This window comes from Peromyscus californicus, unplaced genomic scaffold (genome assembly GCF_007827085.1).
Source record: "Peromyscus californicus insignis strain IS unplaced genomic scaffold, ASM782708v3 Scaffold_22__1_contigs__length_63687245, whole genome shotgun sequence".
Lineage (NCBI taxonomy): Eukaryota > Metazoa > Chordata > Mammalia > Rodentia > Cricetidae > Peromyscus > Peromyscus californicus.
The window spans coordinates 32,996,925-33,023,596 of record NW_026294525.1 but is presented as its reverse complement, the minus strand read 5'-3'; the positions used below and the strand labels follow the sequence as shown (position 1 = coordinate 33,023,596).

General features: G+C 40.0%; 1 protein-coding gene across 29 annotated transcripts in view; it reads right to left on the bottom strand.

Moving 5' to 3' along the window:
- Positions 1 to 26,672, bottom strand: part of Epb41l2 (erythrocyte membrane protein band 4.1 like 2) — a 175,560-nt gene that overhangs the window by 11,438 nt on the left and 137,450 nt on the right. For 2 of the 29 annotated variants that reach the window (XM_052751201.1, XM_052751202.1), the window contains exons 12-22: positions 25,204 to 25,373; positions 20,782 to 20,844; positions 18,868 to 19,014; positions 17,338 to 17,436; positions 13,797 to 13,964; positions 11,631 to 11,684; positions 10,868 to 11,431; positions 9,041 to 9,163; positions 6,797 to 6,895; positions 5,175 to 5,255; positions 1,056 to 1,164 (exon numbers count right to left, since the gene is read on the bottom strand). In XM_052751201.1, the coding sequence (XP_052607161.1) occupies positions 1,057 to 1,164; positions 5,175 to 5,255; positions 6,797 to 6,895; positions 9,041 to 9,163; positions 10,868 to 11,431; positions 11,631 to 11,684; positions 13,797 to 13,964; positions 17,338 to 17,436; positions 18,868 to 19,014; positions 20,782 to 20,844; positions 25,204 to 25,373 (1,676 nt within the window). In that variant the 3' untranslated portion in view covers position 1,056. The other 27 variants (XM_052751209.1, XM_052751204.1, XM_052751205.1 and 24 more) reach the window with 27 other exon arrangements.

The following is a 26,672-nucleotide window of genomic DNA, read 5'->3' as shown; positions in this document are numbered from 1 at the left end:
AACATCCCAAAGTATTTAAGCAAATTTACTACTTTTAATTTTTAGTATATTTATTTATTTTGTGTGCACACATATGTTTTTCTGTGAGGGTGTTTCCATCATAGCACACACATCAAAGGACAACTTGAAGGAGTCTTTTCTCCCAGCAAGCAGTCCCGGGGACTGAATTGAGGTTGTCCAGCCAGTAGCAAGATTGTTTACTTGCTGAGCCCTACTAAGTTCTTAAAGGTAGATTAAAGATAGGCAAGTATAATGTAAATACTTTGAGATAGATTTCTGCCCAACTGTCTTCTAAGAAATAACATACATTAGTATGTGAATATGGTTTCTTCTCATAACCTTCCAACACTGGTTAAAACCTAAATTTTTGCCATATCAGTGAAAAATGTTCCATAGACTTTTAATTTTTACTGATTTAAACAATACAGTAAAGGCCAAAGATTTTTGTTTATAGTTCACTTAGTTTTTACATGGTCTACCTGTATAACCTTCAGCCCATTTTTCTCTAGAAGTGTTTAAATTTTCTTAATAATGCTTTAGAGTTCTTAACTTTTTGAGAATATTAATCCTTTTCTGCTGGTTATATTAAACATCATTGATCATTACTTTCCCTGTTTGGTTCAACTATAACTTGCAGCTTTTAGGTAATATAAGCATTATGCTTTTTTTATAGATCACTGTTTGCTACACAATTTTTAAAAGACTTGGCTCACTATCTCTCATACAAGATAAATCTCTCTTTAATATAAAGGTACAGCACCATCCTCCAATGGTCACTGTGAACATTAACTACAGATTACACTAACGCGCTTGACAGAGAGAAGGAATGCCGATGGCTAGCAGCCTCTCCATAATGCACAGTCATTTGCACCAGAAAACCACCAGACCACAGAGAGTCTGATTATCCACATCTGAGCAGGTGCACTTGGAGATAACAACAACCTGAAGAAAATCATCCAAACTAAAGAAAGCAAAGACCCCGATATAACAGAATTGCACAGCACAGGATCACAGAACAGTCACAGGGAAGGCTGTGGATGACCAGGCTCGCTTACCTTATTCTTCTCCTTCCTCCTCCAACTCTGTTTCTTTGTGTACCACCACCCTTGTGACCGACATATCAGGGTGCTGCTCTCTGGCTTCCCTAATCGCCTGAGCCAGCGCCTACCGGGGCAGAAGAACAACAACAATCATGGGCTGAGTATTTGGTTCTGCCTAAAGAGGGTAGAATACATGTCCCTCCATCAACCAGACATAGGCTCCAGCCAAACTGTTCTTGTGTCTTCACTTACAGTCACAGGAACATCTAAACTGGATTCACTGATCATTTCAGAGAACACTGGCCATTTTCTCGGCTTCCTGTCCTTCCTGTGCATCTCCAAGGGGTGATGCATGTAGGATAAACACACTGGCTTTGAAACCCAGGCTCATTCTCACTGTGGTATTAGGAGCATGGATTTTCTCTGAGCTTTATATAATCCTTACCTGGAAGCCTAGACTAATGCTACGGCAATACAGATCATTTTGAGGTTTGCTGTATGAATTTAGGTAATGACGTCAAGTAACAAGTATAGTGCCTCATCTACACAATCAAATGACAGTAGCTCCCACACAACAGCTGGAAACTCCAAGACATGGACCAGACCTCCTCATCTTTGCCATCTAAGACTCTGAGTAACTGTCCGAATTTAAGCATATTTTACTAAAACATTATAGGAAAACAAATACCTATAAACTTATAGGGGGCAGAAATAAAGAGCAGCAATAACAATAAAAACAATCATTAAGAGAAAGAACACTGACAGACTGAGCTCCTGCAGGCCCCTCTTTGCAGCTCAAGACCCAAGGTTAATGGATCTTTCTCAAACTCAAGCTACCAGCATTAGGATCGCATGGGGAGGACCCAGACTGTGAACTACACTGCTTCACGGTATCTTCCATGGACAAGGTAGCAAGAAGTAAGAAAGCCTTTACTTTTATCAGAGAGCAAACTGCAACATGGAAAGATCCTACTTTTAAGAGGGAGACATATCTTTCTTAATTATTGCCAATTTTATTTGTAAAGAAGTTTTGGAAGAAAAACAAAAAGCACAGAAGAACAAAGTCTAGGAAAGATTTCTAAAAAAAAATAAATAAAAATAAAACAAAAAAAACTCTTCTAAGATACAGATCACCTCATTACATAAGGAAACTATGTATCTGAAAACAGTAAAAAGCAGTGCAATGTTTCTTTTGCTCTGGTGTCTATCTCTGGGAAAGAATGAATTACTGGATCACATTATAGTTTCTCTCTGCTATATATATTTATAACATAACATATAGTGTGGTGGTTTGAAAGAAAATGGCCCCAAACGGAGTGGAACTGTTAGGAGGTATGACCTTTTTAGAGGAAGTGTGTCAGTGTGGGGGTGGGCTTTGAGTTCTCTTATGCTCAAGCTATGCTGAGTGACTCAGTTCACTTCCTGTTGCCTGTGGATCAAGATATAGAACTCTTAGCTCCTTCTCTAGCTCCATGTCTGCCTGCATGCCACCATGTCCTGCCAGGATGATAATGTACTGAACCTCTGAAACTATAAGCTAGTCCCAACTAAATATTTTTCCCTTATAAGAGGTGCCATGGCCATGGTGTCTCTTTACAGCAACAGGAAGACATAGAATACACTCTGAAGCTTTGTTCATTAAATCTAGTTATTGCTACAAAGTAAAGGGGAAGAGGAAAGTCATAATCACCACCAGACATACCTTATTTTATTTTTTGTATGTATGAGTATTTTGTCTGCATGTATATCTGTGTACCACATATATGCTGGTGTCCAAAGAGGCCAGAAAAGAGTATAAGATCTCCTGGAACTAAAGTTACAAATGTGTGTGATCCACCATGTGGGTGCTGAAAAGCAAGCCCAGGTCCTCTGGAAGAAGGGCCAGTGGCTCTTAACCACTGAGCAACCTCTCCAGCCTGAATCTTAAATTATGCTTGTAATTCCTTTCCTTCTATATCAGCTTAAGAAATTAAATGTAATAAAATGTTAATAAGATATTATTATGGCAATAATAAAGACCATGAGAAAATATCATACTGCCAAACTGAGAGGAAAAAAATGTGAACCTGGGTCTCAGTAGAGTCAGGTTAGTTTTGAACTTCTCGGGCTTCCTCTACTCTCGTCTCCTGAGAACTGACTTAGACACCACGCATGTATCACCATACCCGGCTGTGAACTATTTTATCAGAAAGAAATATGCTCAGAAGAGTATCTATAGTGTAGTTTTTTCCTTCTTGGAACAGAGCAACAAATCATGACCTACACAGAATAATGAGCTGCTGAGCCGGTTTCTATGAGAGTGTGCCTCTCAGACACATCAATGTGAGGCATTTCTTTTTGTGTCTCACTCAAATAAAGGACTTCAATTACTAAGATTCCTTTGAACATAAGAAACTAGAAAAACTGTGAATGGCATTGGAGTCACTCTATGACCTGCATCAGTTTTTGTCAATGGGGCCATTTCCTCTAATTTTCCATAGTTCCAATGCTCCCAGCACAGCTTTAAGGAGAAAGTGAACCCATCATGAACTTCTGGTGGCAGATATGCAGATCAGACCTCACTTTAATAGTGCTGAAGCATAAAAGAGATGGTGTACTCACATCAACAGTTAAGGATACTGAATCATCCTTTTTAATTAGAATTGTGTTATTTTAGTAACCATACGTTCCATGTGTGTTACTTATAATTGCCTTTCACGAGCAATGCTACATAAAGGCAAACAGGTTAAAAGGTGAAACCTGAGAGATACTCAGCTGGAAAAGTATTATAAAGCATGGAAGGGCCTGCATTTTTGGGAAGTGGGCTAAAGAAACAATGGCTGGGAAAATACTCCAACTTTCACTTCTTCCTGCCTAGGACACTGTAGGAATTTAAGAAATAATTCTTGAGCAAGAATGTCAGGGGAAAAGCAAGAGTCGGGTATGCTCCATCTGAGTCAGGGAAGTCTAGACTGCCCCAATGGGCAGCAGTAGAAGCATCCTCTATATGGCAAGGTGGAGGGGTCAGTTCCAGAGACAGTTCCTCCACAGCAACACACTAGTCATCTCCTGATGCTTAAGTTCAAACTTAGCATCGAGAGCAACCTTTATCTCTAACCCTCAGAAATTAAAAACAAAATAAACCAACAAGAAAACAAAATAAATCAACAAGCAAACAAAATGAATCTCAATGAGACATGCAATTAAAACAGCATGCTTACAAGGGTCACAAGTTCCCTCCTTTCTGGTCCTACACAGAGCCTTTCTCAAGCAAGTAATTCCTAGCTCTAATAGTGGCCCTCGTGGGCAGCACCATGTTCAAAGCTGTGTGTCTATCATTTGACCCTATTCTCCAGCAGAAGAGGCCCACTCAACACTTCTCTTCCTTTCTTCAGGTTGTAGAGAAAAACACCTCATTCTCCTTAAAATTAGACAAAAAAAGAAAAAAAGAAAGAAAAACAAGAAAGATAGAAAGATGGGGAGAGGGAGGGAGAAGGAAGAAGAGGAGGAAAGCAACGACGGGGGAGGGAGGGAGGGAGGGAGGGAGGCTCTTCTCATCACTTGCGGCCAGTCTAAAATGAAGCCTCCAGCAGCCCCACTCATCACCTGCTTTATAACCAAGCATTGCATCTAGCTTAACCTATGTTAGAACTGCAACACAGTTCTGGTTTTAAAAGCAAAGTATCAAAACAAATAGAATCAATATACATTTTCATTGAAAGACATATGAGGCAATTTTCCCTTCCCTCTACTACCCCAAGTTATAACACAAAAAAAATACTTGTCAGTATCCCAACTTTTCTTATGCTACAGAATCACTTGAAAAGGTCCAACAATTAGACCTAAGAAGCCTTGGTGGCTTGTTTGTCTTTTAGGGCACTGTCAATAATTGTCATTTGTTTACAAATATTTGATGACTTGTCTTTAAACCAGGCCAATGTGAATTCCTACTGGTCACCGGAGGTCCCCATTATCTTACATGTTAATCCAGTGGAAGATAAAACAGTACTGCATGTTTTGTGCTGATGTGCTTAGGAAAGCTCACAGGACAGGGTGTGAGGTGTCTTTCCGACATACTTAGATGCAGCAGAAGGTACACACACACACACACACACACACACACACACACACAGACGTGACAGGAAAGGCCCTTACCTGATCGTGATCAAGAGCGGCATCTCCTGTGATCACAATACGTTTCTCGATTCTTGTTTCAGATATTCCACCCTTTACAGTCTACAGGTCACAGAAAGAGAAGAGAAAACATAACCAGAACTTGTAAGCAGAGAACAGAAGCAAAGCCTGACTTCCAGCTTCTGACCCTCTTAAGACCAAAATACAGAGCAGTGTAAGACTCAGGCTCCAGGTAGTTTCTGTGTACTTTTCAGTTCAACAGAGTCCTACTGTTAAAGTTACAGCACGCACACACACCCTTTACTTGAAAGCAGCCCTTAAAATACCAAGATTCTGCTGGGATTAAAATGCAACAGATGCCATTTTTAAAAGTCTAAGTAATGCCACTGGGATAATCTATTACATTCCCTAAGTTTCTTCCCTATCAGTTGGCCAATTTTTGAAAAGGAGAGTAGAAAGAAGAAATAATTATTTGGCATTTGTAGAGTTACAAATATTTTAGGTGTGTTTTCGATTTAGGTAATTAATTGATACTATAGTTTTAATGCCTGATTCCAGTCATACGAATTCCTTTAGTGAGTTCATTCATTTGATTTTGTGCAATTTAAAACGTTTGATTTGAGGCAAACAGATGAGATTTTCATTAAAAGTTGATCTGATGATCGCTTCCATGAGCGTTATGCACATGGACACAGAATACACTGTGTACTGGCTGTGTAGACAGACTGGGGTGAAGGAGGCCCTGAAGGAACTGCCTCCCAGAGGTCCTGGTCAGGCAGAGCTGAGAGCGCCTGTGGCAGGCTGGAGAAGCAGAAGGCCTGAGAGAGCCTCTGAGCCCTTTGAAAAGAACACAGCCACCAATACCAAAGTCGCAAGAAAACACACAGGCAACTTCCACACACCAAGTCACATATGGTGGCCCTTCAATAAGAAATAAAGCTTATCACTAGCTCTGTCAGCTGAGTATCTGTTAAATTGAGTACCAACATACCCTGCATTTTTAATCCACAAAATTTCTTGCTATTTTTGCTTGCTATTTAAATTATTGTCCTGAAACATGGGGTGGAAAGGGTATAACAGACCATTAAAAGCACTAATCCAATGTGAAAATAGAATCAAAATGCAATGCTAGAAAAATCAGATTTGAATTCCACTGGAGTGCATCAGAATCAGCTGGGCGCTTCTCTCCAAGGTTTCAATAGATCTGGAGTGAATCATGACTTTTATTAGACATCCAAGCCCCAGATGCAGCTGATGCTCTCAAGCCTAGGACCACACTGGTTGGTTATAAGGTACTAAATGTTTAGAAAAGGCTCTGGGTAAAATGTCTCAAACCAACATATTAGGACTTTAAATAAATGAGGGAAGTTCACAATTTTATTAAAATATTTCTTCTGTCCATATAGCTGTCTTAAATATAGCTAGTCATATTTTTACCCCCCTGTACTTTACAAAACTGTAATTTGGTTCAAAACACATTTGTTGTTGGAGCCTAATTTCTTGGATACTTTAAAGAAACTCATTTTAGTCCACTGGCACTGTCTGTGTATTACTCAGAAGTGTGTATAGAAACAAGAATAATACAGAAAAGATCTGTTTGCCATGTACCATCCTCTCCCTAGGGTTCCCCTAGGTTGCTTTACCTTGGTGATGTGTGTGGTTGTCGTTGTTGACACGGACTCAGATGTGATGGTTTGTGCAGTCAGTAACGTGCCCGAATCACCACCAGCCCCGCCATCAATCTTTGGATAGTTGGAGGAAAAATACAAAGTAATGCTTAACTTCCGTCATGTCAGAAAAGACCCCGCCCACTGGGTATGCATCTTCTAAGATTCCACAGTTGGCAGGAGATGCTATCTGCCTGTCCTTTGCATGTTGGTAGTAGTGGTTCATGGTCCAGAAAGCAGCTGGCACTGAAGACAGAAGAGCTGTGGAAAACAGTGAATGGACAGAAACAAACCCTGTGGCAGAAAGAGGAAGGAGAACAAAGTGGAAGTTGGGACTGTACGTCATACAAGAGCAAAGAGGATTTGTCTGAGGACATTTGTAGAAGCTAGAAAAAGAAATCCGAGAGCCAGGTGAAGAAGTTTCCACAGTGACCAGAAGTACTGACTTTGCTATTGTTTTTTAAGCACAGGTGGGTAAAAATAGGTAAAAGTTTCTCAGATTACTAATAACACAACTTGAACTTGATAACAAACTGAACTTGAATGATTTGGCTATTTGCTTATCTCTAATATATTTTGTAAAACTTACATAGTTCTTATAATGGTTGGTATCTCATGAGTATACACATATATATGAGTATATATATTAATATTATATATGTGGATACACTCCATGTATGTCATATGTGTGTGTAGATATGCCGTGTGTGTGTGTGTGTGTGTGTGTGTGTGTGTGTGTGTGTGTGTGTATCCCATTGCATATATTTTAAAGGGAGCTACTTTAATTTGTTTGCTTTAACACTGGAAGAGGCAGGAGATTCTAGAGTTTGCCAAAGTAAATTAATAGCTAGGTTGTTTATGTTTCGATTGCAAACATATCTGCATATTTCCTGACACTAACACAAGGAAACTGCCCCCAAACTTGCCTCAGGCACCTGAGCTTCTTCCTAAGGGTACTTACCACAACCCAGACGTCACAGCAATATGCTCACAAACCTGCCCATGATAAGAAACCTCTTTGCTCTTATGTAGGATCTATGTACACACTAGATAACATGCTTGCAACTGTTTTGAGAAAATTTAATGTTTAAATCAAAAATTTTTAAAAATATTTTGAGATCTGACATCCTTCACCACAGTGCAATCCTGCCAGAGAAAGGCAAACTATTTATCACGTATATTTTTAAACAGGTCCGTTTTGAAATGATGAACTCATTTTGTGTGTGTGTGTGTGTGTGTGTGTGTGTGTGTGTGTATACTCATGTGTCTGTGGAGTCCAGAGCACAATGTTAAGGTCTTCCTCAATTGCAGGCCACTTTGTTCTTGAGACAGAATCTCTCACTGAACATGAAGATGACCAACTCAAATTTGGCTGCACCGGTTGGCAAGCAAGCCCAAGGATCCTCCTCCCCAGCACTGGGATCACAGGCATAAACCACTCCCAACTTTGAACAGGTATCTGAACTCAGGTCCTCAAGCTTGTGTGGCAAGCACTTTACCATAAAACTAAGCAATCTCTCTAGCCTTCTTGTTTAAAAATCTTTGCAGAACCAGTATCTGCAGACCTAAAATCAAGCACACACGTCTTATAGTCACTTTGACACTGATTACATGAAAATGACTACATATTCCTAAGAAAAATGGCCCAGCATAAAGGGGAGAAAGTTATGTGGGTGCCTCTAATATTGGAATAAAATATGAGTTTATCAAGTCTACTTTCATGGAGTCAGAGCAGGGGAAAGCTTATAATACTACAAATCAATAAAACACATCTAGTAAATGTTGCAAGGCCATCTGCTTCACAAGAACATACACACGGTTTTTGATACAAGAAGCCAGAAAAGCCCTATAGTAATAGGGTAGGGCTTGTGCTGCTGTCGTCTTAACTAACCATATGTATGGCTCTACTATATAAGTACTAGGTCACCAATATTTACTTACTACTCCTCTCTACTGTGTTTTTCTTTCCCTAGGAACCAGAGACTGAACTCAGACCCTCACACTACTAGCAGTGCTCTATCTCCAGTCCTTTGGGAGTCACCAATTGACTGTAGCTCTCTGTCTAAATCTAAGACAGCAACAGAGCAAGTTATATTGCTGGGACAGTTACAATGTGTGAAAAGCTATGTCAAAGGCAGAAATGGGGGAAGACAGTGTAAACAGAAATATTCACACTAAACAAAAAGGGGAATTCACAGTCCAAATCTTGAGCTTCTGTACCTGTGGAGACTCATATGTGATGGTTTTGGTCTCAGTTTGAACAATGGGGACTTCCTTGGTGGAGATTTCTGTCCTTTGTGAGGCATCAGAAATTGTTACCATCTCTGTTTTTACCACTGGTGGCTGAGGTGGAAAAGGAAGGGAAAGATAAATTCTAGTGGTCATAAAGTAGAAGTGTATAAAGGAACCTTCAAATATAATTGTTAAAAAATATCCAAATACACACTCATGCATGAAAAGTAAGAGAAAAAGCAAAGAACCTAAAAGATATAAAAGACAAATTCTCCTTCAAAGTATATCTCACACGCACATATGTACATGTGTGTAAGTATGTATATATACAAATATATGTGAAAAATAAGCTAAAATCATGACTCCCTAAATTACACTTCAATTGTGATGGACCTAAACCACTACACTGACACATGTATACTTTACTTTCGGGGAAAAAAACGTTAAAACTGAAAGATAACAGAATGCACTAAAGGTAACTATCTCTATTTTTACTGAAGCTTAAAGAACCACAATGTGAAGGTTCATTATTTTTAATTGGATTGTAAGCTATGTAGGCCAAGATTTACTCTCCCTCCCCCCAAAATACGCCATCATCAGAAAGGATATTTTCAAGTATGATTATTTTTAATTACACTCATCTGAAAGTTCACTTTCTTTTGCAATAAGTACAATAAAATGTTGTATCTAAAATTAGTCCATCAGTGTTGTATTAAGTGCTCTGAAAGATTTTACACCTGCAGAGAGGTTCACTGTTAAAACTGCTGAGCATACATGCTTAAGTAGATCAGACTATAGCACACCAAATATTGTAACACTTCCTTTGAGAGAAAGCTCCCAACAGGTATAATTATTAAAATGAAAAAGGCAGTTCTAAATGTTCAAAAGACTCTTGAGATGTCTGCTCTGAAGTGAAAGATGAAATCTGAAAGTAACTTATTTAAAACAAAGCTACTTAAAGACTGTCCATTCCATCAGAGAGCAAATGCTGATAAATCCGGACACTGTGAGAATTCTGGAATCAAGAGACATTCCTGGGTAAGTCAGTTATCACATGAGAGACATTGCCCCAATGATCAAGACTGAATCTGAGAGAAATATGCAAGGTTCTCTTTCTTGAAAATAAAAGGGAAGACATATCTAATATCGGACAGTCTACAAAATAATCAATTTGCAAATAACCCAGGACTGATATAAGACCATGAAAAGAAGAGCGCACTTCTCGTGAATGCTTAGTCCTTGGATGTCAAGAAGGAAGAGGCTTTTAACCACACCACACTCTCCCTGGACTCTACAGACAGGAACCACAGTGGCATTCAAGAAATCATGTCCTTACCACTGCCAGAAGCCACCTTCACAGCACCCGCTGTGAGCTCCAAGGAAAAGTAAGAGAATGATCCAGAAAGTCAAATCCAGTCATTACACCAGGAGCACACACACTTAAACCCACCATCTCTCAACAGCATGCCCACATTTTACTACATATGCCCATGAGAAAAAGGCATGTGATTGAGGAAGCAGTGCAAAGACAGACAGAAGCACCCAGAGCATGCAAAGAAAACCCGACACGGAAATGAGAAGGAAGACGGCTGTGGGAGTTTACCCTACAGGCAATCCAGGTGCGGTGAAGAAGCTAGAAACTGTGACCTGGGCTGCAGAAGATCTACAAAGCAGTGCTCCCCTTCTTCCCAGACAGAAAACTCAGATTCTTGCTGAAAAAGCTGAAGGAGAATTAGGGGAAAGGTGAAGAAAGGCAGGTGTTTCCACCCGAGAAACAGTGCTGTAGTTTAGCTCATGCTTGAGACTCCCATTTACCTCTGAACAACAAATAACCTCTGGTAAAACATCAATGTCAACATGGGGCACCTCTCCGTTAACTCTGTGTTGCTCTTCCTCTGCTTCTTCTCTCATGTCTTGCTTAACAGTGCCTCCGTGTGCACTCTTCTCTCCGGGTAGCTTTTGGGCACCTACATGTTCCTGGGCCTCTGTGTCTACTGGGAGGAGCCTGGCCTCTGCGTGTCTGTCTGGGATGGCTTCGGGCACTGCTGCCTCCCTCTCTACTACCTTGGCTGCTTGGCCGGCCTCTTGCTCCAGCTCTTCATCATTCTCCTCCTGTTCTTCCCTTATGGTGCCCTCGGTCACTCGGTGGTGGGGCTGGTACTCTCCCACGTCTTCCTCCTCACTCTCACTGCTGCTGCTGCTCTCAGAAGACAGGGAGGTGGAGTCTTTTTGTGTCACGGGCTCCACCTTACGAATCTCCCCAGGACCACTCCCAGCTGATAGCTCTTTACCATTCATTTCTTCTGTGATTACTCTTTCGTCTTTCCCAACCTCTGCCCGCTTCTTCTCCTCCACTACATTCAGAGTCTCATGTGAACTCTGTACAGGAAAAAAAGATGGATGAGGGAAAACAAAAATAGATGAATAAATAAAAACAGTGGAAATCCAAATGAACTGATGGCAGACTCATGTCATGAAGGAAAACAAAGATGGTTATGATGGCTGACTGGAAGGGAAGCAGGGAAACATGAGGTGATGAGAGGCGTTAGGCATGGCATTAACATGGAAAAGGGGGAACCTTAACAGCGTCCCTGGCTCCAGTGCAAGGCCCTTCCGATACAGGAGCGCGAGTCTGCGAAACAAAAGCAACCGAGGACACAAATCAATACGGTTTACCTCACCGACCACCGAAACAGACACGGGACGATGCAAACACAGAACAACGGACGGCCAGATCGACTATGGAAACCCATGCTCAAGGTCACAGAGGACAACCAGACAAACGCCACAACACTTACAACAACGACAAAAACAGCCAGCATTCTTGAAAAGAAGTAAAAAACCCTTATTACAGGTATAAGCCCTATTTATGGAGTTGAAAATGTTTTTTTTTTTTTAAATACGTAATTATACCTAAGCTTCCTAATCTGCTTAAAGGATAAATTTTAAATCTGTTCCTCAAACACTGTGGTCTGAATCTAGAACACTGGTTGGGACCCTAAGCCCTAAATAAATGCAACATCAAGGATTTCTTTCATTTTTTGCAGGGGTGGGGTGGGGTGGAGGGTGATGCTTTCTAAAAAACAGCCTGGAGCTGGGCCATGGTGCACACCTTTAATCCCAGCACTGGGGAGGCAGAGGCAGGTTGATCTCTGTGAGTTTGATCAGTCTGGTCTACAGAGAGAGTTGCAGGACAGCCAGAGCTGTTACACAGAGAAGCCCTGTCTCAGGGGTGAGTGGGGGGAGCTTGGACTGGAAAATCATGTTTGGTTTAAATGGCTATTAACATTAAAAGGTTCATTCCAAAAAGTTATTAACATCTCAATTTGCAATATAGATATTTGGGTGGGTGTCAACATTTGCCCCAAGTTTCCTCTTAGAATTTGCTCATTCACTATCACAACTGATACTGGAAATGGGTCAAGCTTATTACTGAAGACCATCATCCAACCTCCAGTGATACTTATTTCTTGGGAGTACATTAATTCTATTTGATTGACACAGTAGCTAACCACTCTATCCAATACCTGTATACTGAATACAGGAGTAACATACAGTACTACAGTCCAGTATTAACTAGGGACGGGGCTTCTCTGAAGTTTTTAAATCCTCACATTACCTCACAACACTTGTACAAATGAAGCAGAGCAACAAGTTTACATCCTCCTGACACACCTGTTAGTGGTCTAACTGAAAAATTCTTCAGCTCCACCCAACAGTGCCATTTACTCAAGGTATCACCCACATTAATGCAGAAGGGCACTGGTCCTCTGACCTTGCTGGACACTGACTGTGTGTACTCAAGAAGTTTTCCTAATGGGACACCAGGTACTTCATGGGGCCCAGCAACAAGGACACACAGATCTAAATGACACAATTCTCTGTAGCACCTACAAACATATGCCACAGACTCTCTAGCCTGTTACTCTGAACTGCATGGTACTTTTATGTTTGAGTTGCTCAAAATTCACACCAGTTTTACTGAAAACCCAGGAGTTTCAGATATTACATGGAAAACCATGAGTCTACAAACTGCTTCATAGATGAAGATAACTGTGGTTCAGAGCATTTCTAAGGCAGATGTTTCAGGCTTATTACAGGCCAGTGGTATATAATAATATAATATAATATAATATAATATAATATAATATAATATAATATAATATAATATAATATAATATAATATAACATAACATAACATAATATAATATAATATAATATAATATATAACTATTATATTACTTAGCCTCAAATGACAGACAGGTTTAGCTCAAGTTCAGGGAATTCCAGAATGTCATCCCAAAACAACTAGCTCAGGAACTTTGGCGGGACTAACTCTGTTAGTGTTGTTTTAAATAACAGACCACCATAAGATGCCTGAAATTGGGCTTTGAAAACTCGAGCTCTGCAAAGCACTTAGCTAACTTCTTTCTCTTTGCTGACACTTTCCTTCTGCTTAATACCTCCAGCTCTGGGTCTCGGGGGTTTAAACAATTTTCTAAATTTAGACAGGTTTTTTTTTTTTTTTTTAAGCAAAAGAAACAGAAGAAATTATCCAATCTACTTCATGTTCAAATTCACTGTTTCTTGAATGTTTCTCCCAGTGATTTCACTAGTAGAATGGAGGGAAAGGTACCTAAATACTCAAAAAAAAAAAAAAAAAAAAAAAAGAAAAGAAAAAGAAAGAAAGAAACTCTGTCTCCTATGTGGCTTTTAGTAGCAGGAGAAACAAAGTAAAATGCACCTCAGGCAAGCGTGAGAAGGGCACAGAAGAAAGCATTTCTCTAGGTGCATTAGAGTTCACAACAGCGCCCTCTGCTGTCCAAGTGGTGGCTGAAGGGAAGGAGGCTTTCATACTATGAGAAAAGTCCTTTCCACTAAACAAAATTGATGTTATCTCCTCTTCTAGGCTCTAGAGGTCAGAAAAGGAAGAGCAAAGAGTTAGCGATACATCAGGACAGACAGCAGTAACCTATTAAGAGAAGGGAAAGGTTACACGAGAGAGACCAACAGACAACTTACGATGAAAGGAAGGGGAGAATTTTGGAGATGGGAGCAGGCTTATGCCAAGGTTTGCCTGAATGCCAGCTTCTGCTCCTTGCCTGAGAATCTCTGGTAGCTGTAACCTACAGAAGCCAGGTACAACTCCATTTATCACTGATTTTTGCTGTTACAAACGGCATACCCCTAGCCCCTCGAACATTGACTTTTGAGGTAGCTCCTTGGCCTCTTTTTGTCTGGCAGAGAAGGATCTCTCCAGCAGCCCTACATTAGAAAGCCTTCTTTCCTGTGCTGGAGCCACTCTGGATTTCTGAGGCCACCCACTTACTAAAGCATATTTTCTGCAGTGCTTCTATAACACCCTAACTCCTATGATCTCTTCTCCACTGCATACGAAATGCAATAAACAGTCTTGACAGAATGGGGGGGGTCCTCACCTTTAGGGGGGTGGCAAAAACAAACAGTTAAAAAAAATTAAGACAATCCCTGAATTGAAATCTCAGTTCAAAGTCAGAAATAAAAAGCTCATTCGTCTGGAAATCTATTAAGGCATACATATTAAGTTTCACATTTCTATCCCTTAAACAACGCTTCCTAGTCAGCCTGTGAGGACAACGGGCAAGTTGTGACAATCCTCAGAAACTTGGAATGCCACAAAGGATGAACAAGAAAATCCCCACCCCTCCCACCCCTGCCTGCCATGTGGAACTTTGTGAGAATTCTTAATAAACCACATTCTCCAAAGACCTTTACAAAAAGAAAAATGCATGGCACGTATAAAATGTTCTTCAGACAATGACCTAAGAAGGATGGGAGGGTGGGTAAGTTCTTAAATTTTTCAACAGAGAAAAAAGTTTCTGATCTTCATCAATAAAAATTGTGGAATTTCAGCAGTGGTGGTATACACCTTTAATCCCAGCACTTGGGAGGCAGAGGCAAGCAGATCTCTCTTAGTTCGAGGCCAGCCTGGGCTACAGAGCAAGTTCCAGGACAGCCAAGGATACACAAAGAAACCCTGTCTCAAAACAGAACAAAAACAAAACCAAAAAGGGGGAGGGGGAGATTGTGGAATTTAAGTATTGTGCAATGAATTAATCAAATAATTTCAAAAGTATCTCACTGACTGGGGACGTTACTCGTGCAGTGTTTGTCCTACATGTTCACCTTGGAATGAACTCTCAATACTACACTCCCAAAAGACTACAGAGTAGGTAATCCTCAAAGATCCACAAGAGAATACAAGTTGTCCTATGTCTCATAATACATAGGATACACACTAATTACTTACCATTAAAAACTAAAAATCCTTTGGCTTCTAATTTCCTGTTCTACCCCTCAAATTATTCATGGTCAAACAAAAGCCATTTTTGAAAATTCAATCTATTTAATTTTTAAACAAGACACTTATCACACACACACATACACACACACACACACACACACACACACACACACACACACAAAAAAAAAAAAAAAAAAACCACCTAGGGGTTAGAGATGAGACACCTCAGCAGTTAAGAACACTTGTTCTTGCAGAGGACCCAAGTTCGATTCCCAGCACCCACACAGTGGTTCACAAGTATCTGTAACTCCAGTTCCAGAGGATTTGATGCCCTCTTCTGACCTCTGTGGGCACCAAGCACATATGAGGTACATATACATATATGCAGGCAAAACACTCAAATGTAAAATAAAAATTAACAAATCTTTTTTAAAAATTGTGTAAGACTCATACTGTAGGAATCTGGAAAATTTAGACAAATACTTGCTCATGTTTTTTCCACTTTTCAATAATGACAAATAATGTTCAAAGACAATTAAGAAACCTTGGAAAATCAAAAATGAAAGGAAGACGTAATAAAGATAGAAACTGAAATGGCATTCAACTCAAGTCAAAGCATGAGCAGGCTGAGCGCATGCTTCCCATAGTGGTATACTATCTCAAGAGAAAAACAGTGCACACAGATGGCCAATAACTGTTTCATAGGTGACAAGACAACTGAGTAACAATAGCTGGAGAACACCTGCTATATATTACATATAGTGTAGATTTTCTGCATGTCAGAAAATGCAGTCATTTCAAATGCATATAAGCCCCCTAGGAGCTTCCCCTGATTAAATGTCACATGACCCCATTTCAACCTCTGCCAGTTACTTTATGCTGCACATCCTTCAAACATGAGATCCAGAAAAAGTCATTTTAAACATCTTCACCAAAATTCTAGCTAATGTTTCCAATAGCCTTTATCAAACAATGGCATCTGACTTGGGTTCTGTGCATTCTGATGACTATATCCCTGTTTATTAAGCTCATGTCATTTAGTCATTTTGGGTCCTTAAACCAGTTCCTACCTTAGCAGTTACCTGTGCTCTTCCTTTAGTATGGATATATCTTCTGGTCTACTTTCTTAGAGACAGGGTTTCTCTACGTAGCTCTGGCTGTCCTGGATCTCGCTCTGTAGACCAGGCTGGCCTCGAACTCACAGAGATCTGCCTGCCTCTCTGCCTCCCGAGTGCTGGTATCAAAAGTGTGCTCCACCACCGCCCGGCTTTGGTCTATCCTCCTATCATGAAGAACTTACTTAGAGGCCATCTCCTTCTTATCCTTCTAACACAATACTATGTTTCACCTTCTGAAGGTTCTCAGTGTGGGAAAACCTCTAGTCACTAATGAGCATGTCTGCTGTCTACCTTCTCAGCAGCCTCTAAGCTCTCCAGGCTAACTAACCAGCTAAGCAAGCTCAGCAGAAGAGGAGAGTGGAAAAGAGATGGAAAGTGTGTTTCCTCACTTGGGAGAGGCATTTCACATACTCAAGGCCTTGCACAAAGAGAAAGAAGCTGCTATGGGACATCTATATCTCTTTTGTTACACTAAAAATCTCAAAAATGAAATTTCAAAAGCTTCCCATATGTGATTAGTTATGAACCAAAGCACATGAAAAATATCTTAGCAGCACCACCATTTGCCTAAGTGACATGCAGTGCATTTTCATGAGACTAGTTTCCCAACCCTAAGTCACATACATCAAATGATGGATCATGAATCACCTAACACAGATGACATTCCTACACTTCCTTATTCTCAAATTGCATGGAAGATGTTGACTGAAATAGGATTTTTCTCCCCAATGTTCCTAGGCTCCTAATACATAGGAGCCTAGCTTTTTAATCATTCAAAAACCATTTGAAAATTAGGCTGACTCATTAAAAATAGACTCTCTGGCTATGAGCAGAAATGCATGGAGAGGGAAGCAAAAGCAGATCCAATGATGCAAGGTGAACACCTTGTCCGCCTGAGCTTCCTCTTCAACTGTCCGTGTAGCCGCCATCAGGTACTTCTCCTTCATGGATAGAATATCCTTGAAAAGACGGTCTCCTCTTCTCTATTGTTTTAAACAATGACATAATGAACAAAAAGACACATACATTACACCTACAGCAACACAAACGCAAAAGGACAGTGTGGGTCAGTGCAGTGAACTAGATGGGAGTGAGAGAGGGGAAAGCTCTTCCTTCCCAGGTCAGCAGCCACCGTTTCTGTGGAAACTCTAGACGAGGCTGCTCAAACTACTGGTTTCTCAAACAATCTGCAAATGCTCGTTTCCTCCTTCACAGCACCGAACATGGAGAGTATCATCTAATCTCTCCATTTGACAGGTTGCACTTTTCAGTTCAGCAATGGTTTTTGCTCACTGGTTCTTAAAACACTGCCTTCTGTTCAGTGCCACAAACTTGGAAACTTAATACTACCAGGGGCTTTGCTCTGAGGAAGAGCAGACTGTCTAAATCAAATGTCTAACATTGGGCAACATTCACTACATAATGAAAGGGAAATAATCAAATTGTAACACAACATCTTTGCACAGCTTTCAAAAGTGCAGAGCAAATTCTATCAGTCTCCTCAAGAGGGATGTGCCCATGAACTTCCTGTTCAATCACAGGAGAGATCTGAGAGGATCAAAACAGAAGAGGAAGAAAACGAAATGAATGCAGAGGTATTCTGGGAATATACTCTATAGGCAATACTTGGTGAAGGCAAGAAGCAGAACATGAAAAGAAAGAAAAGTAGGTCTGAGGTCCATTGGCGCTTAAAATGTTTTTGAACATGACTCTATTTACCACTGCCAGGAATTTCATAGGTACATTGATAGACATACAATATTTCATAACATATAATGTTTTGCAACTTTTCAACAGAGCCCATCAATCTTTAAAGGTAAATCTTTTTTTTTTTTTTTTTTTTTTTTTTTTTTTTGGTTTTTCGAGACAGGGTTTCTCTGTGTAGCTTTGCGCCTTTCCTGGAACTCACTTTGGAGACCAGGCTGGCCTTGAACTCACAGAGATCCGCCTGGCTCTGCCTCCCGAGTGCTGGGATTAAAGGCGTGCGCCACCACCGCCCGGCTAAAGGTAAATCTTAACTCATTATCTTCATAGTAATGACCTTAAACCATTCTATACATGCTCTGCATTCCTTTATCAACTTACATTTGAGAAACTTTTAATGTCCTTATATAAGAAACTTATTCGATATAGTATTACATTAGTTCCCAAACTGTCCTAAGTAACAATTCAATGCTACTAATTTACCTAAATACAACAATAAAATTACTCTGAAAACATTCCAAAAGTTTAAAATTCATAAAATTTACCTAAGAATTAGGTCAATGAATATTACATTGTTAATACTTAGTATTTTAAAAAACTGTTAGCAATAAAGAGAATTTATGTGGGAACATTTTCCAACTTCTGAGCGTCAACAAACAAGATGAACAACTGCAGTGAGACACAAAGCCGACAGACAGCTGGTGACATACCCCTTGGGTCTGTAGGGACAGAGGAGTGAGACGTCGTTTTTCCCATTCATTGGGGCGCGGCTCAGGTGTGGACTCCATAAAATTGCGCTTGAGCTCACTAATGCTAGCCTGGTGTTTCAGTATGTCCTCCTGGGCCTTATCCAGGTCCTAGCGACATGTAACGTGACAAAGGGGATCCAAAACAAAACACCCAGCAGGGCAAAAAATAGAACCAAAAAGCAAGATAAAGTAAACTTATTATTTAAAAAAAAACCATAATAAAGCAAGAAAAATGCCAAGTCTCAAAAGCCATATTATCACCTGTGGATAGCCCTGAGTTCATAAAAATTTGAAAATGAAGCCACTGAATTATTTTACTCATATTTGAATGGTTTTAATTTCTTCTCTGTTTGGGATTTTAAATTATCCATATTAGAAGGGAGCCATGGAACTGACCATAATAGCTAACAATCCTTATCACCTTGAATTTAAATAGCAGCCTATGACTTTGTTCCCACAAATTTATTTTTGTGATAAAGGTTATTACTATATTGCATTCTGGGAATATATATAGCTTTGTCAGGAACCCCCAGTGGTGGCTCTAACTCTCCAGGAATAAAATAACTGCCTCCAGAGGCTTTTATGCTTGGTCTTTCTCTGAATGAGCCACATACTGGTTTCACGTAACACGGAGAACAAAGGAGAACCCAGCCACTTTATGTAACATGTGGTCCCTTTACAAAGATGGAAAATCTACTAATTCTATCTTCATTGGTCTAGGCCCTGACGAATGGTATCTAGCATATTTAAAACAAAAAACTGGGTCTGGTAAGAAGCACATGTGTAATAATGTTTAGGAAGTGGAGTTAACAGGATTTTAAATGTTTTCTTACACTTCAAAAATCACAGGCTGCCTGTAGACTCTAGCCCCACTCCCAAAGGCAGGTCATGCATCTGATACAATTAGCTAATCCACAGTCATGCACAAGCATAGTAGCTCACCGGGAGCTTCTATAGCCATCTGCAAAAACTCCCAACAACCTGAAACTTTTGCATGGCATGGGGAAATGACTGGCTTGAGATCAGGCACATTTCTTGCATTTGTTCACAGCAATGTTACTTATTATACTTTACAGCATTTTAGTAAGTTAAGCAAAAATACATTTTAGCAGTTATCAAAGCTGCCAAAAGCAACCTAACAGATTAGTCAGATTACCCAGAGCTGCAGGTCTCCACTGAATACACTGTACACACCACCTTAGCACGAGAATGGAAAACTGTCCTCCTCTGACATGGGAACACTCTTTACAACTACCAGTGTCTCATCTACCTATCCGTCTGTCCATCCATCCACCCGTCCACCTACCTACCTACATACCTATCTACCTCTTCCCCCCCTCCCTTCCACCCTTTCTCCTCTGTTCTTTCCTTCTGGTCAGAACAATTCTATTAATAAGCATATTCTCAAGTGGAATCATTTAAATGGGCCACATACCTTATCACATGGATTGTACTGAGAGGTCAAAAAAGGAGGGGAAGCCATAGATTGAGTCAACTGAATGAGCTAAGGTCAAATGAAAAAATTTACCTATTCTGTTTAATATTTAAAACGGGGTTGTGTTACTTCAGATTTTATAGCTTAAAGGTGACTTATTAGGGAAGCAGGCTTACTTAGTAATGAATAAACTGTATTTAAATAATGAGAGCTTTTCTCCCCACCTGCCTCTTTGAGAACTTGCAATAGCTATATCCCTACCTCCGCCACGTAAGAACCAAGCTGGACTGGTAGCATGCACTCCCACGTTCAATAACCCCATGCATCGCATGCACTGTGCTGGAAGAGAATGGCCAGTCAGGCAGCCTGTGCGTGACCTCCCGTCCACAGCAGCCTGGCAGCCAGAGGACAGAGTGCAGCGGTTCTTAGATCATACAAACCTCCAACATTAAATTGCTATGTCTGACATAAATATTATCCCCTTCTACTCTCAAGGTATTTTTCTGTGGAATTAAATCACACACAGGGGGGAAAAAGCAAATCAACATAAGTGTAGCCATCAGCAAGCATCATAAACAACCCAGAGTTCCATAGTCTAAGACTTTAAAATAAAAGAGAAAATCTTAAAAGCCACAACAAACAAAACTCAGATAAACCCGAAAGTGCATTCCACCATCCTCTCCCACCCCTACCCCAGCTCCCCAACCACAGCAATGGCAGGCAACAGGCACTTATTATTTAACGTAAGGGAAAATGGACACCTCCTCCAGGTAGGTTTCCACGTCTTCCGTCTTCCCCTGCAAAGTCACACAGCACACAGGCAGAAAGAAGGGGCTCGCTGGTCGGCTCCACCAGCAAGGCAAAGAGAGAAGCTGTGTCCAGACTTAATGGTGCATCGGCAGTACCAACCTTGACTCCTGGCCCTCGGGAGACGCTACTAAGTCATGTGCTCTGTCTTCACCTACAGTGCTGCACAGATGATGAAATGATCCTTTGCAAGGGTGGAATGGAGATGGAAGCTTCACTCTTTCTCAGTCCCTAGATTATGCTCTACTTTTAAGAACTGTCTTTTTTTAAGCAGTAATAAAAATATGAAAGTGTAAAGATGGCAAAAGCCCAGTAGCAACGGAACAAGGTACGGAGATGCCAAATTTGTCTTCGGCTTTAAGTAAGTTACAAATTTTACATCATTATACATTGTCCCATCAGTTTTTAAATAAAGTTTCCTTTGGACAAATTTAACCTATTAGATTTTTTCATATTAAAATGGGTATTTGCAAATAATCTTTAAAATATACGCTGTTTTTCCATAAAATTTTTATATAATGGTATGCTGCAGTTGGACATTTCCCAGTACTCAATGACCCCAAAAAATTAATTTGAAGGCTTTAGACTAAGAAACACTGAGTAAATGTTGACAGCAGGAAACTAGTGTGTAAACACAAAAACGCTGGCTGAAAGGAAAATCAGCTTTCCAGGATAATCCACCCACAGGCCCTCCCTGTGCCGGCAGGACAGTGCTGGGTCAAGGCGCCTGTCTGGAGCCACTCAGTGGTATGTGTGAGAGGTAACGGGCACTGAGAGAACCCCCCTCCCTTTGTATCAGAGGTGAAAAATGTGACACAGCTCTGTGAAGAATCAGCCTCCAATTTCTTGGTCAACATTTAATTCACAAAAAGGTTGATCTTTGGTATTTCTCAAGTAAATGTAAAGAATTACAGCTTCTCCTACAATGTATACATTTCTAGTATTTTTCTTTGTGTTTGCTCTGAATTCTGTGATTTAATCTGTGTTGATAGAATCCCTAAGATACAAGACACTTAATCACCAGACCACCTTGAGCAAAATAATTAAAAACACACTGCACATGTTAAGACCGACTTTTTTGCAGTGCAGAGGTAGAACACTTCAAAATAGCTGTCTTACATAGATGAAAAGTCTCAGACACCTCATTTTTTAAAAAAAAAAGCAACAAAGGCCAACCCTTCATATACACTCTAGTCTCTCAAAGTCATGTTTCATTTTTCATACATGTTTGTTAAATAATAAACTATCATTTTTCTTATACAGTAGCTGATGATGACTCTTATATAACTGCATGATTCAGGGTAGAAGAAAGAACACGACACTAAATTCATCTCTCTAGTCCCTGAATGCTAAAAGTACACCATGGAGTTTCTGAGATAGGCTTAGAAACATCAGGAGTGTCGTTTACAGACTCGGCCTCCTAAGCGCAAGTACAAGCCTGGGTTTTGATCAAGGTTAATAACACTAAGTTCTACCGATACATGTCAATTACAATTATGTCCAAAACATTCTAAGTTTTGTTTCAAAACATAAAGTTCCCATGCTTAAGGAACAGCACTAACATTTATCTTCAAAACAGAGCCAAGATGAATACATAAGGACAGTACAGATTCCCAGCTCACACACTCCTTTAACAATCTAGCATGATCTAAGATATTTATACAATAATCTTGCAAGTTTGTGCTGAATTGAGAATGTGTGTACCTACACTTAGGATAGTGATGCAGAGGAGTATCTACACTTAGCACTCATGCACATATGTATGTGTGTAAATGTGTACATACTATTTTGAGGATAGTCAGTAAAATTAATGCACAGGTTTAGACTCTATATTAGAAAGGGGATATAACAAAGAACGGCTGGGTGGACTTTAAAAACTGCAGCTTATGGAGGCATGCTGGCCACTGCTTCCTCTTCCTCTGGTCTGTCATTCAAATCACAGTCATAAAAAACGTGAAAGGCGGTGGCTTTCCCCTCCAGATAGCAGAGGACTAGTGCCAGAGGAAGTGAAAAGGTAAGAGAAAAAGAAACTGACTGAGAAGCTGAGAGAAGCAGCCCGAAGATGAGGATAAGTGAAGGAATGAATGAAGGGGATGTGATGGGGATGTAATGCTGAACGTCAGGAGGGAGGAAGGAAACCCAGATCTTGGGGAGGCTGGGGAAGGCAAGGTATCCATCTTCATCAAGAAGGGAAGGCAAGCCAGAGGCAAAGTATTTGTAAAAGTTAAGTGAAAAGTAACCAAATTCAGAATCCTTAGGGTCAGCCGATTTGAGAGTCTTCTCATGGATGGAAGGACAGTCAGGTTGAGGAGGGGCTACAGCAGGTTCTAAGACAGAATCCAATGTGGCCACCTCAGGGTCACCCTGCTCTGATGCTCCACCTGTGGAAAGCAGCTCGAAGCTATCTAGTGTGGTCTCATCAGCCTCCCCAAAAGGGTCTTCCTCTGAAATGTCTGACAGCAAGTCCACTTCCGGGACTGGCAGGAGGTGTGGGGAAAAAGATGAAGTACAGCAAATGAGAGGTGACGGAGGGCACATGCACATAGTCTATTTCAAGAGTAACCCACAGTTGAGTATGAATCATACAATGGTCATGTTCAAAGGAACAAGAAGGACATAGGAGAAAAGAAGACATATTAGTGAAATATTACTCCCAAGTAGGCTTCATAAAAACAGTGGTTAGAAAATTAATTGAATCATCCATTTTTAAGGAAGAAAACTAGATTCCTTTCATCACATAAAATGTACACCTACTAATGACTGTGAGTTTCTAACTGATGTTACTCAAACCTAGTTGCTGACTCATATATTAAAAACACCAGAAAAAAGCTCATATAACTAGTCATCTTGAAGACAAGATTTCCTTTCAAATTTAATACAAGAACTTCTGTCGTCCAAAGAAAATGTTTCATAATTACATATGTCAAATTAAGTAGGAAAAGCAGAAGAGAACTATTCTGAAATACTACGCCTACTTCTCTTCAGTAGTCGTTTTCTTGGGTACTCTGTAAGCTTAAAAGATTCTGACAACTTAACACTTGAAGGACATCATGTAGGACATAAATTGTGTTATCTTTAACTAAATCCCTTCTAGACAAATATTTTTTTCAACATGACAATCATAAATTAAGGACAGGCTACAAATGATTTCCTATCATCTGCTGTTTGATGTCCTGTGACCATGTGTTGGAGGCCTCTAAGCTGGCTGTAGGGAATGTCAGTGCAAGAACTCCTACTGTTCTGGCAGATACTTCAGCTACCCTCCTTTTCTAAGTTCATTCTGCTTATCTTTACATTTTTAAAGCCAGAATTAAACAGACACTGTAAGTCAACAGGATAATCGTGTGTGTGTGTGTGTGTGTGTGCATGTATGTGTGTGCTTGCGATGTGCGCTTATTTCCAATGTTGCATATAAAAATTGGTTTGCACAGATCTGGAAATAAGACATGAGGAGCCCAAAAGCTCTTCAGTCAAGTGACTTAATCAACTGAAGTGACTTTAGTAACAAAGTAACAAAACAGTGACAGATTTGAGAACATCTTAATATTGATTGCTTCTTCATCCACTATAGTGTATGCACAAAATAAAGACAATGACAGCACACCAACCCTGCACTCACTATCCACAGCTACGAATTATTAATGAATTTTTTCATAAAATTATCTTCATTCATATAAAAATTTAAAAAAACAATGAAACTCAAGACAGGGACTACCTTTAAAATTGACTGGCAACAATATGCAAATTTCAAATAAATGGTTTTTATCATTGGTGATTCAACTGATAATAAACTAAGAAAACAGGGAACGCCAGTGCACTGCTTTCTTATATTAGTATAATTACACTGTAATAAATATTTACACTGAAAAATAATCAAAACAAGGTTAGAAATCACAGTCCAAACAGTAGCAGCCTACACATACTTGAAACTTGGGAAATCAAACCAGCATAGGTTACACAACGAGAATACATTTCTGGTTCTGACATGCAAAATGCAGCAGACAGCCTCTGTCTAAGCACATCTTCCCAACAGCACTAGTGCTAACGTGCCATACCTTTCCTTCAGCGAGCAGGGGTGTGGCTTTTGTGGGGCTTCTGACATCCCTCCGGCTATCCCCATCTTGAATGGTGGTGTAGCTGGCAGCTCCAGGGCCAAGTGCTGAACCCTCTCCCGGAGGGCCAGGAAAATCCTTCAGAAGACTTTGGTCCACAACATCAATCAGAGCTGATCAGAAGATAAGTTGAAATGCCCATGAATACCTTGACCCTGAATGGCCAAGCTTTAAAGAACATAACCCCTTAAACAAACAGGTCACATTAAATAGCTGGAACATAGATTGAACTTTGAAAATATCAACATTTAAAAAAAACAAATGTTTAAAAATAAACTTGTTTTTTTTTTTTTTTTTTTTTTTTTTGGTTTTTCGAGACAGGGTTTCTCTGTGTAGCTTTGCGCCTTTCCTGGAACTCGCTTTGGAGACCAGGCTGGCCTCGAACTCACAGAGATCCGCCTGGCTCTGCCTCCCGAGTGCTGGAATTCAAACTTGTTTTTAAACTAATACAAAACTCTATTAATATTCTGAGTTTTTAAAAACTATTTATTTATATTCATCTATCCATCCAGCAAATTAGATTTTTGAGCATGTGGCTCATTGAGGAATTGACCAGTAGGAGGAGCTCTTGGCCCAACTGCAACAGTCCAGAATTACAATATAACCATCATCCAGGGTGACTGATCAGTCCTAAATCTACCTTTTAAAACAAATAATACTAATTATTAAAGTGACTTGTTTCAAGAGGTTTTAAGAAATCCCCTGCAAGTTAACTTTTTATTTGCATATTAAAAACTACAGACTTAAGAATTTACCTAATATTTTTCACTTTTCTGACAGTTCCGAATACCTCAATCTATGGTGTCCAGTACCCCAGCTGCTGTCCAAAAGTTGGCCTTGTGCATTGCCTCCCTCTTTCTCACAAAGAGATAGAAATCTATTATTCTAAGGTTTCTGTCATAGTGTGTGTGTGTGTGTGTGTGTGTGTGTGTGTGTGTGTGTGAGAAACCCATCAGTTAACTTGAGGTATCTGGTACCTTCCATCTTGGTCCTACAAGGTACTTAATAATCTGCACCCTCCCCGCCCGTCTCAACAGGCTTCTTCCCTAGCCCAGTTTGTCTGATTAAATGATACTCTACCAGCACCTATCTGCTTCAGCCAGAAACCTCCAATTCTAGATCATCTTCCCTTAAAACCAGCAAGTCAAATAGGGCCCTTGGGTGTTTTCTAAACATGGTTAGATTTCTTTTTTTAAGCCTTTATTTCTATACCACTTCACCCTTTAAAACTATTCCCATCTATAAAAATTTACTTTTCAGACTCCACAAAATCATCAAAACATTAAAATGAGCTCACATCTTACATTACACCTGCTAATTTCCCAGGCTGGTTGTTTTTTGGTTTGGTAAGATTTTACTTATTTTCCTGTACAGAAGTATATAATTATGCATACCCCTTTGACTTATTTTAT